This window comes from Pimephales promelas, chromosome 11, assembly GCF_988280905.1.
Source record: "Pimephales promelas chromosome 11, fPimPro1.hap1.1, whole genome shotgun sequence".
Classification (NCBI taxonomy): Eukaryota; Metazoa; Chordata; class Actinopteri; order Cypriniformes; family Leuciscidae; genus Pimephales; species Pimephales promelas.
This window is the reverse complement of record NC_142779.1, coordinates 28,636,462-28,649,012: the sequence shown is the minus strand read 5'-3', so window position 1 is coordinate 28,649,012 and position 12,551 is coordinate 28,636,462. Positions and strand designations below refer to the sequence as shown.

Here is a 12,551-nt window from a genome sequence, read left to right as displayed (position 1 = left end):
AAAGATCCAAAAAATTGTATTAGATAATTGTATTAATTGATAGATAGATTATTAGAAAGAAAGAAAGAAAGAAAGAAATATGGATTTAAAAGAAAGAAAGAAAGAAAGAAAGAAAGAAAGAAAGGATTAGTAAGAAAGAAATATGAATTTGAAAGAAAGAAAGAAAGAAAGAAAGAAAGAAAGAAAGAAAGAAAGAAAGAAAGAAAGAAAGAAAGAAAGAAAGAAAGAAAGAAAGAAAGAAAGAAAGAAAGGATTAGTTAGAAAGAAAGATGGATTTGAAAGGACGAAAAAAGGAAAGAAAGGATTAGTTAGAAATAAAGAAAGGATTAGTTAGAAAGAAAGAAAGATTAGTTAGAAAGAAAGAAAGATGGATCAGTTAGAAAGATAGATAGTACAGTTAGAAAGAAAAAGATTAATTAGAAAGAAAGATAGTATAGTTAGAAAGAAAGAAAGATAGATTATCTAGAAAGAAAGAAAGATAAATTAGTTAGAAATATAGATGGATTAGATTGATTGATTGATTGATAGATACACAGATAGATAGATGGATACACAGAGAGATACACAGATAGATAGATACACAGATAGATACATGGATAGATAGATCATTTGGACACAGAAATTCAAATAGACAGGCAGATGTATAGAAGAGGATAAAAGGAAGAGTAGAAAGGAGAAGAGATTAAGAAAGGAGGGGAGAATAGGAGGACAGGAGGAGTAGAGGATTGGAGGAGGGAAGAGAGAGGGAGAACAGGAGAAGTAGAAGCATAAATGCAACAAAAACTTGTAGTAGCCTTCAGAAAAGAGTTGAGTGACTGTCCACCAATCAGAACACAGGACCAATTATGTGTTTCTCCCTTTGATCTTTGCTAATCAGCATCACCTGTGCAATCAGCTTTCCTATTTAGACAGAGGCCAAAATTGCTGATACTTGGCCTCAAACAAACCTCCCTAGAGGCAAAACTATAGGTTGTATCGGCGAAATGACCTGACCGTGAGCGAGACAAGGCCTTTGTGAACGATGTGATGTATTTTTTGTGTGGATAGAGTTGAAAAAAGGGACCACTTTGGCAAGTTAAAAAACTGGTTTGTGCTCTGATCACAAAACTTTGACCTGAATTTATAATTGCTGCCAATGGATGATTGTCTGTCACTCTTGTCCTTTGGAAGGACACAGAGAAAAAACTATAAGTCCGAGGGATTTACTAAACACACAAGAGGGACCACAACAAAAATACCTACGTTTCAAGTATCATTTTATGCCCGAAAAGTGAAAATTGTGGCAAGGCCAGCGATTTAAAAATTATTTTTTAGCATTAGTTTTCAAGCTGGCTCACTATAGCTTATGACATCACATGCTCTAGCTCTGAACAGTCTCTCTCATAGCTCTGAACAGTCTCTCTCATAGTCTCTCCCATTATAATTTCAGAAACGGCTTGAAAAACATCATGAGACAAAAGTAGAGATTGTGAAAAAAGTATAATAGATATCAAAAAGTTGAATACAACTTTAATAGCTTACAAATTTCTCAACATTTTAAAGTTTAAATGACAGAAATAGCTGAAAGTATGCAGAAGTAGTAGGCTTTGAAAGCAGAAGGAGCATCTCCATTGACTTTCCATTGCACAAAAAGCTTAATAATTTAAAAAGTATAAAGGTTATAAAAAAGAAAAGTTATAGCACACATGTCCTTGAAAAGCTGCACATTTTGATACTTGAATGGTTTTTGTAGCACAAAGCAGAGAGGAGAAGAAAGCGACCGAAAAACGTACGGAAGAATACGCAATAATAAAGATTTGGATAACAATAGTGTGAACGCTTGAAGCATTCACACTAATGAATGCTTGAAGCATTCACACTAATAATAAGACAGATTTGGATAACAATAGAGTGAATGCTTGAAGCATTCACACTAATAATAAGAAAGATTTGGATAACAATAGTGTGAATGCTTGAAGATAACAATAGTGTTGCTTTGCAAGCACCACTAATAAATGGTTACTTTGTTTACGCATACACACACATACACTCACACATGCCCACACTCACACCCACTCATATACACACTTAGATCAAACACTTAAATCACTCTTGTCACTTCTGGAATTATGGATTTACAAGATTGCTCACTACTGCACTATGTTGGTTTGTATGTATGTCTGACTGTTAAATAAAAAAAAAAAAAAATAAAGTGGATGAAACTTCTGGTAAGGCGGCGGAAGTAGCAAGAAAAATAAATAAATAAATGAAAATTACTATTTCAAAAGTATATTATGCTACAGTTGGGAAATCGCAATACTTTTATCCTAATTTCTACACTTGCAAGACATAAACCCTTGAGCTTGACTGAATTCAGTTGAGCTTTTATTTGTCACTACTGGTAGTCACATTAAAAACATTAAGTATGATGAAATGGTATTACTTTGGTATATACAATGGTATATTACTTGTTTGGGAGGGCTCCTGTTTGTGTTCGTCATTTAATGTCACAAGGAAGTTGCAGGAGGAAGGAAATTACACAATGACCTTCTTTTTATTAAACAGCGTTTTCAACGTGCAAAAGCTCTATTCATTTTATTTTGATGTGAGAGTTTGTCATTTACAGGTTTGGGAGGCTATTTTTTCCTTTCATTACACTAGAGACCTGCTCACACTGTGAAAAACATTGTTCAATAAAACATTAATATGGAAACTCCATTTAACCCTTTAATGCATCAATTAAAACAAAGGAGAAAAAATCTTAAGAGAAAAATGTTGTGCAACCCCTTCCTGTACAATTGTGATAAGACAACTGTACAGTCTTATTTATGACAGCATACAGCATACATATTCAATGTCCTTTTCCCTCCAAAACAAAAACATTCCCAAAATCAATTTTTCCAAAATTATGTATTTTTAGATGAATTACGTGTGTCCACTGCAGTAGCAGTGGTAGATATTCAAGAAATAATTTTTAAAGTATGCTGCCATAGATAAAACTGCACAGTTGCTTTTTCACAATTGTACAAGTAGGGGTTGCATGACTACTGATTTCTGATTATAATTTCACCAATAATAATTCTGGATTGCCTCCACCAAACAAGTAAATAGGAAATAAGCAAATCAGAACACTGCGTGCCAAAACAGCAGTATGCGCACAAGCGTGAACCACTAACGTTTCTTCCACTAGCTCGTGGCCTGATTGGAGGTAGCTCATCAAGGATGGCATTGTGCGCGCTCACTGTGCAGAAACCCGCCGTGGATAGCATTCTGTGTGTCTGCTGTTTTTTACCCTCGTATCCTGTGCGCCAGTTTTGAGACTAAATAAACGCCGTAGGGCCGTTCACATATTGTGTTTTTTGCGCTCTCAAGTTCGCTATTTCAAATGTAGGCGTGCGGGAAGCACTAGCTCGTGGCCTGATTGGAGGTAGCTCGTCAAGGATGGCATCGTGCGCGCTCACTGTGCAGAAACCTGCCCGCGCGTGGATAGCATTCTGCGTGTCTACTGTTTTTTACCCTCGTATCCTGTGTGCGAGTTTTGAGACTAAATAAACTCCGTAGGGCCGTTCACATATTGTGTTTTTTGCGCTCTCAAGTTCGCTATTTCAAATGTAGGCGTGCGGGAAGCACGCTCACAATTGAAGCGATTTTTTTTTTCCAGGCGCAGCGAGATGAAAACTTTTCAGAATGCCGCCAACGCACCGCATTTCATGTGACAATAATCAACCACCATTGAAATCTTAGTAAACATGAAGGATGGAGGTGCACCCAAACACTACTGATATTTTTCTCTTCTCCGTGAACAAATCTTGTAGCAGCTACAGAAAACGTTTTTCGGTGGTGAAAATCTGTTTGCTATTAAAACTACTTTGTCGTTGTGGAGAGCGCAGTGCATGGATGCTTAGCAACGACAGACGCCACAGGAAAATCGGACCGGATTTTACTATTAATAATAAAAGATAAGCTTTTAGACTCATTCTTTTTATAAAAATGATTTTAAGGTTGAAATATGGGAGGTTTATCTTTTTAATACACCTTTTTTTGTGAAAAATGATTTAAAGGCTGAAACATATTTACTATGTGCCTTGGGGTGGGCCGGGGATGGCAGGGGTTGGTGACAATGTACAAACCCAATTCCATAAAAGTTGGGACACTGTACAAATTGTGAATAAAAACAGAATGCAATGATGTGGAAGTTTCAAATTTCAATATTAAATTTAGAATACAACAGAGATGACATATCAAATGTTGAAAGTGAGACATTTTGAATTGCCATGCCAAATATTGGCTCCTTTTGGATTTCATGAGAGCTACAAATTCCAAAAAAGTTGGGACAGGTAGCAATAAGAGGCCAGAAAAGTTAAATGTACATATAAGGAACAGCTGGAGGACCAATTTGCAACTTATTAGGTCAATTGGCAACATGATTGGGTATAAAAAGAGCCTCTCAGAGTGGCAGTGTCTCTCAGAAGTCAAGATGGGCAGAGGATCACCAATTCCCCCAATGCTGAGGCAAAAAATAGTGGAGCAATATCAGAAAGGAGTTTCTCAGAGAAAAATTGCAAAGAGTTTGAAGTTATCATCATCTACAGTGCATAATATCATCCAAAGATTCAGAGAATCTGGAACAATCTCTGTGCATAAGGGTCAAGGCCGGAAAACCATACTGAATGCCCATGATCTTCGGGCCCTTAGACGGCACTGTATCACACACAGGAATGCTACTGTAATGGAAATCACAACATGGGCTCAAGAATACTTCCAGAAAACATTGTCAGTGAACACAATCCACCGTGCCATTCACCGTTGCCGGCTAAAACTCTATAGGTCAAAAAAGAAGCCATATCTAAACGGGAACCAGAAGCGCAGGCGTTTTCTCTGGGCCAAGGCTCATTTAAAGTGGACTCTAGCAAAGTGGAAAACTGTTCTGTGATCAGACGAATCAAAATTTGAAGTTCTTTTTGGAAAACTGGGACGCCATGTCATCCGGACTAAAGAGGACAAGGACAACCCAAGTTGTTATCAGCGCTTCAGAAGCCTGCATCGCTGATGGTATGGGGTTGCATGAGTGCGTGTGGCATGGGCAGCTTACACATCTGGAAAGGCACCATCAATGCTGAAAGGTATATCCAAGTTCTAGAACAACATATGCTCCCATCCAGATATTGTCTCTTTCAGGGAAGACCTTGTATTTTCCAACAAGACAATGCCAAACCACATACTGCATCAATTACAACATCATGGCTGCGTAGAAGAAGGATCCGGGTACTGAAATGGCCAGCCTGCAGTCCAGATCTTTCACCCATAGAAAACATTTGGCGCATCATAAAGATTTGCAGACTGTTATTAAAAGAAGAGGGGATGCCACACAGTGGTAAAAATGGCCTTGTCCCAACTTTTTTGAGATGTGTTGATGCCATGAAATTTAAAATCAACTAATTTTTCCCTTAAAATTATGCATTTTCTCAGTTTAAACATTTGATATGTCATCTATGTTGTATTCTAAATATAATATTGAAATTTGAAACTTCCACATCATTGCATTCTGGTTTTATTCACAATTTGTACAGTGTCCCAACTTTTATGGAATTGGGTTTGTATTTCTACTGTAATTCATTGTTATACCATGGTCTGGGTGAATACTCGATTCTGATTGGCTGCAGGGTGTCCGTTAAAAAGTGATAGAGGACACCTAGTAAAGTAGTTCTGGTGAAACTGCCTGTTTACCATTCGAAATTAATAAATAAATGCGCTGCCTACAACGGCTGTGAGTAACCATAGCAACAGGCAGTCACATGCTCTATCATCTAACGTTAGATATTATAGCTTAATACAACAATGAGCGACTTCGTGCTATTTCTTTTAACATTTATGGAGAATATGGCAACTTTGACGACTGGTATGCTGCTGAAGAAAGAAAAAATGTAAATAAAACGGAGAAAATTACACCGCTGCTGCTCTGCTCCATTGAACTCTATTGGTAACGACGTAACTTGCGACCATAGCTGCTAGTTGGATAACGATGCTTTCGGGAAACGCACCCCTGAATGAGACCCTGCGGGAGTTTTACGCAGCTGTCCAGACAACCAAGGCAGGAGAAGGCTGAACGTTACAGCGTTTCAAGCCTAAGGAGCCTGAGGCAAATTACCCTCTCTTTGATCTGATTAATTTATTGCCCTCTATAACGTTAAGCGCAAATCGCTGGAGATCAGAGCTAATTGTTTTTTTATTGTTGTTTGATTAATTGTTTTATAAGTAATAAAAAAAAAACTATGCCTACCTTTGTGTTTCATGAAAAAAAAAAATGCATTTGTGAACCTGAAGCGGACTATATATATCTCCGGTTGCTAAATAAACAGTCAGGCAGGCAAGGCAATTTATTATTTGTAGATTTAGCCTAATTAAAATATAAACTAATGTTTTATTTGGCAAGTGACCATGGTATAAGCGGGTTAATGCCCTCCGAGGTGTCCATTGTCAGGTTTTAATGGACTTCGGCGGAGGCAACCGTCCTCCGCTGCGCGTCGGCCGGTTTACGCCTCGCCGTCGTCCATTAAAACCTGACAATGGACACCTCGTCGGGCATTAACCCTTACTTAATTCAGCTAGTTATAAAGCATTTAGTAGTGGTCATTTAACTTTTTTGTGAGCTCATCTAAAGTGAGGACTATTTGAGCCTGGTAAAGCATTTACAAAGGAGATTTAAAGGCTTAGTTATCTTCTAAACAGAAAAAAACTAAATAAACACAACAGTTATACAGAACATAGAAATATTTCAGATGTATGATTGTACATTTAAATAGTTTATTAATTATTTACTTATACCTTCTAAGTGATCTTATGAACCACTGACAACTCAAAAAAAATGCACTGACCACTGACAACGCAAAAAAATTCAATATTTTATTTAGAAATGATAAATTGATAATTCAGTATGAAAATACAATTATTAAACACATTATAGATATGCTTAAATCAAGAATAAAGCCTTTATACCTGTGTTTATAAACTGATTATTGATGTCTATTAAAGGAACACTCCGACTTTTTGGGACTTTAGCCTATTCACCTTACCCCCCAGAGTTAGATAAGTCCATACCTTTTTCATCTTCGTGCGTGCTATAAGTCTGTTTGACGCACCCACCGCTAGCCTAGCTTAGCACAAAGACTGGATGTGAATGGTTGCAGCTTTCATACTAATCCAAATGAGTGACAAAATAACGCAAACGTTTTCCTATTTACATGTTGTGGTTTGTATAGTCACAGAGTGTGCAAATATCAAGGCCATATGAGACACCGACATCTTTTAACTGTATAAATACTATATTTTCTGAAGGCGAAGCACTGCTACTTGGGCAGAGTGATAACAATCACCTGAGACGCACCGTGACGGAGCAGAGAGTTCGCTTCGCTCAGTGTTGGAATAAAGAGTCAGCAATTACTAACGTTAGATAGAAAAGCATAGTTTATCACGGGTGTTTGCTTTATTGTATGAGCTGTGACAATAAACAGGGGAGACCAGGTAATACAGTACCATGTTTCATTGATTTCCAACCAAAAACGCACCCAGATTTATAAATATCACATGAATAAATAATTATTATTACAGGAATCAATATATTTTAAATGCAATTTATTAGCTGAACCAAATGTATTCAACAGTATATAATATACAGTAAAATTGCATTACTATAGGATAGAATAAGGGGAAAGTAATAGCACAAATTGTTTTTGCACAATGAACTCACAGCCTATCGTACCCTTTTGCACTCAAGTTCGTTATTTCCATGGTGATTTCAAATTTAGGCTACTAGGCGCGCCGCGCGCAAGTTCAACGCGGTGAACGCGCTCGTTTTTTTTCCAAGCGCGTCCGCGCCGCATCAAGATAAAAACATATTCATACCCTAATCATATAATAGTGTCACTAACGTTACATTAGCTCTGGCTAATGGCACTGTTACAGTAGGTCATCTAAAAACATAACGGAACACTTACCTCAGCCGCAGGTGATCCACTTGTCCTGTCTGTGCTATCGATGGGATAACTTAGCCTTATCCTTCAGCACATTATGGTCCATGTGGCAAATTCCATTTTTTCAAAATAGTCGTCCATTGTAATGTACCGAGCAAACATAATGTCCCTTGATAATCTATTTAGGTGTGTTTGGATAAATATCCAGAGTAAGTTAGCCATTTCTTCATCCAGTCAGCGTTTTTAGTTGGAATTCTGTGAAACATGGTATTACCTCCCCTGTTTACTGTCGCAGCTATTTACAATAGAGCGAAAACCCATGACTCTAAACTACGCTTTTACTATTTATAAATTGCTGACTCTGTTACCCAAACACTGAGCGAACTCTCCGCTCCTCACCACGGCGTGTCTCCGGTGATGCGGTTATCACTCCGCCAAAGTAGCAGTGCTTCGCCTTCAGAGAATAGTTCCCAGGTTTTATACGGTTCAAAAGATATCTGTGTCTCATTTGACTTTGTTATTTGTACATTCTGTGACTATACAAATCACAACATGTAAATAGGAAAACCTTTGTGTTATTTTGCCACTCATTTGGATTAGTATGAAAGCTGCAACCATTCACATCCAGTCTTTGTGCTAAGCTAGGCTAGCGGTGGGTGCGTCAAACAGACTTATAGCACGCACGGAGATGAAATAGGTATGTATGGACTTATCTAACTCTGGGGGGTAAGGTGAATAGGCTAAAGTCCCAAAAAGTCGGAGTGTTCCTTTAAGGCTTTATAAATGATTAATTAATTGTTTACTAATGCTTAACTAACGATTAATAATGTGCAGTTATTACAAAGTGTTACCCACTTGGTTTAAACATACTACGATTTGAGACATACTAATTCTATTTTCAAATACTATTTAGGACGGATAGTATGCGAATTGGGACGCAGCTTTTGTGTCAATCTATCATTAACAAACAGCCCATAATGAGAATAAATATCAATATAACAATATTTTGCTTGCTATCATCACCGTGAAAGGCAGAAATCTTGATTGTATTCCTATAAGATTAATTATGAAGCAATGGTCTCCTCTAGTTTGCTTGTTCATTCTGTGACACAGAAAACAGTTTAATATAAACAGCAGAAAAGGTGCAAAGCGCTACCAACAAAAACAAACTCCGTTGTGGAATTTCTGCAGATTCACTATAGACTAGAATGTAAAATGTATGTCGACACGATGGAGGAGCGATGGGAACTTGGTGCAAGCGAGAAATGGAAACCCGGGGAAAAAACTCTGCTTTTATTCTTTACTCTGCCTGCTTGAGGTGCACCTCAGCCCATGAGCCCCATAACCCTGTGCATGTCCCTGTCCAGGAATTGTAATAGTGTATTGCTGACGTCAAGGCACACTTTGACACTTTCCAGATTTTTGCAGACCCCTTTTAAGCTGATGTGCATTGTGTCACAGCTATGAGGTGAGCTATGAGCTTTAATAAAGGCAAATACATGTCTAGGTTTGGTGATTCCCATTTAAAAGCTGTACTATGGGTTTCAACCGTGACCTCCATCAGAGCAAATGTGGATCAGTGGGAGCAGAAGCTTTCAGGTGTCTGGCAAGAAATAGAATGAAGTACAAATGTATTTAGATTGCATTTGTTAGTTCAATGCAAGGTTTCAATTAGTTTTTAAAAAAGAAAAACAATTGCACTAACTAAAAAATAATCTAATGCACATAAAATGTATATGTTCCCCTGGTGTGTGAGTATAAATGTACCCATATACATTTAAGTAGCTATGACAAAAGTATGTAAATGATGGCATTTAAAAAGTAAATTATCAGAAATATTTCACTTTCTTGTACTTGAATGTTGAAATGGCCCTCCTGTGAGTAAATATCAGAAGTGCTACAATTTTAGTTTGAGACCCCTGGTGTGTGGGCTCATGTTTACCCATAATATTTGGAAAAAGAACATGGGTTGTAATAATATTTTCTCTGTTTTTCCAGATATGCCGACTGCAGCAGCATCTCTCTGCTGGGGAACATCAGCAGGACCTGTTCCAGAAGCAGCTGCCCATGTTTGTGTCCCCACACTCCCAGCCCCCCTGCAGCAGCCTAACAGAACTCATCCAACTGTGTGGAGGAACTGTATGCCGGAGTGTGCGGCAGGCCGGGATCTGTATTGGAGAGTATAATGGCAAGAAACCAGAGGGAAGCCACAGTCTTTCTGAACAGTGGATTTTAGGTAAGATGGCCTGTTAATGATAATAATGAGCAATGAGGGACATTAAGGGATTTTTTTCCCCCTCTTTTATGCTTTCAAAGCTAGCTTGCTATTGCTAGCCTTTACAAAACTGTAATAACCCTCAACATTAATAATCATTGTTACAATAAGAAGAGCTTGTAATTATCTCGAGTAGCTTTTAAAGGGCAGTACTAAATGAAAAAAAAAGTTGCCTTCTTGAGCATCAGTAAATGGTTTCACCTTTTGTTATATTTATGCGCATTTTAAATTTTCTGAAAAACCTACTTTTTCTAACTCCTCCTTAACCATATGGTCGATGTTCATGAAAATTGAACCAGGTCATCTTCAGACTATGCCGGCACATTTTAAGTTGATTAGTCAAACCGAATTTTCGAATAACTCAAAAAACAAATTCTACAAAGAGCATGCCAAAGTGGACATGAGGCTATATCTTTTTTATACTTCAACCTCTAACTTATATTTTAAATCTTTCTTTTAGTTCAGGTGTTTTCCCTCAAAAGATGAAGACAGTGATACCTATTTTTAAAAAAGAAGATAAACATGAGTTTAATAATTATCGACCTGTTTCAATACTTCCGTAGTTTTCTAAAATAATAGAAAAATGGTTTACTCATAAATTAGATTTATTTTTGGAAAAAAATTATTTACTTTTTGACTATCATTATTTTTGATCCAATAGATCAACTGCCATTGCACTAATTCATTTAATTGAAGAAATTCTTGCTGCAATGGACAAAAAACAGTATCCATAACTTATTGTTGACAAAACAAAACACTATGGATTAAGGGGTCAGACATATAAATGACTTGAAAGCTATTTAAGTAATAGAAGCCGATATGTTCAATTTAAAAACCATAACTTGGACTGTAAAACTGTTGTATGCGGAATTCCCCCGGGTTCTGTTGGCCCTAAACTTTTTATATTATTTATTAATGATATATTTGAGGCTTCCAAAGACATTAATTTCTTGTTTGCTGATGACACAACTGTGTTCAAGATGGGGACAGATTTAAATGAATTAATGCCAATTATTTAAAGAGCCCCTATCATAGCATTTGAAATGCTCCTATTTTTGTTTTAGGAGTTCCCAAAAACAGTTTAATGTGCATGCAAGGATAAAAAACACTTTATTTGTCTTATAATATGCATTTATTTTTACCTGATTTGCTCAACGACTCCCAAACGATTCGTTCAACGATTCATTTTCCCAAACACCTCCTTTGAATGACGCGAATCTGCGGTGATTGGTCAAATGACCCAGTCAGTTGTTATTGGTAAACCGTAGGCAGAGACTGTCGGCAACGTAACGCCCATAACCTGGATTAAAACTTGTCAAGTGTTGAAAATTGTATATAGTGTTAGAACAAACGTGTCAGAAAAAGTGCACTGAAACCAATTTGGTTTCAGTGGCACATGTTGGTCAAAAGTTATAAGAAATTAAGTCACATTAAAATGATTGTATTTTTGGGCTTTCAACCATTTTGCTTAAAATCATCTCCAAATGTTTTTTACTGTTTTACTGCAGTTTTTAAAATTAATATTTTACCAGATGTGTTTTATCTCTTTTTTTATAAAACAGTATGTGTGGTTAGGTGAGATAGATGTTTTTGTCTTTCATTTTAATTAAACAAGAAAAAACTTAATGTTATCTGCAGATACTTAAGATAATGATATCAGACATGAAAAAGTGATATCAAGCAATCCCTATTTTTATATAACTAATGTTTTTATGCTTTTCAGACAGTGTCACCCATCTCATACTACTCCCATATAAAAATTATGTCTTGGAATGAAGATCCCTGGAATTTGATACTCCTGAATTTGCAGAAATTGGCTGTGACTTTATTATTATTTGCAATCTGTGTAACAACTACTATTAAAAAATTATATTGTATTATGTATTTTTGGCAACTTAAGTATTGCAGTGTTACTGTCTTATTATTAAGATTTCTTATGTTACTGTGGGGTTATTTGTAACAAGCAATTTAATAAAACTGTGACTGTAAAAGCTGAAAACATCCTTAAATAAATGTTAAGGTGGTTAAGAATAAAGAGTACATGTTCGCCTGAATGTACCACGGTTGTACAAGGCACTGTTGAAAATAAAATTCTGACAAAATTGACTGTCTTGTCTGATAATGTAAAAGTTGACTGCCAAATACTTGTCTTGACTTGTCAGTAAGGATGTTAGAATTCTCTTTTTTTTTTCCCAGCTAGCCATGTAAAGAATGTTTGTTTAGATGGCGTATAGTATTGTTATTCAAATGGAAGTCCATCTGCACCGAGGAACATAATTGAGCCATTTTACCGTTTCTACAGATCAAGTGAGCCAACCCGGTCTCAT

The 12,551-nt window shown here is 36.7% G+C and overlaps 1 protein-coding gene across 4 annotated transcripts in view; it reads left to right on the top strand.

Moving 5' to 3' along the window:
- The window catches only part of mcph1 (microcephalin 1), a 227,642-nt gene extending 215,312 nt beyond the window's left edge, over positions 1-12,330 (top strand). For all 4 annotated transcript variants that reach the window (XM_089117256.1, XM_089117255.1, XM_089117254.1 and 1 more), the window contains 2 exons: positions 9,948-10,185; positions 11,948-12,330. In XM_089117256.1, the coding sequence (XP_088973382.1) occupies positions 9,948-10,185; positions 11,948-12,000 (291 nt within the window). In that variant the 3' untranslated portion in view covers positions 12,001-12,330. The remainder of the gene's footprint in view (positions 1-9,947; positions 10,186-11,947) is intronic.
- The last annotated feature ends 221 nt before the right edge of the window (positions 12,331-12,551 follow it).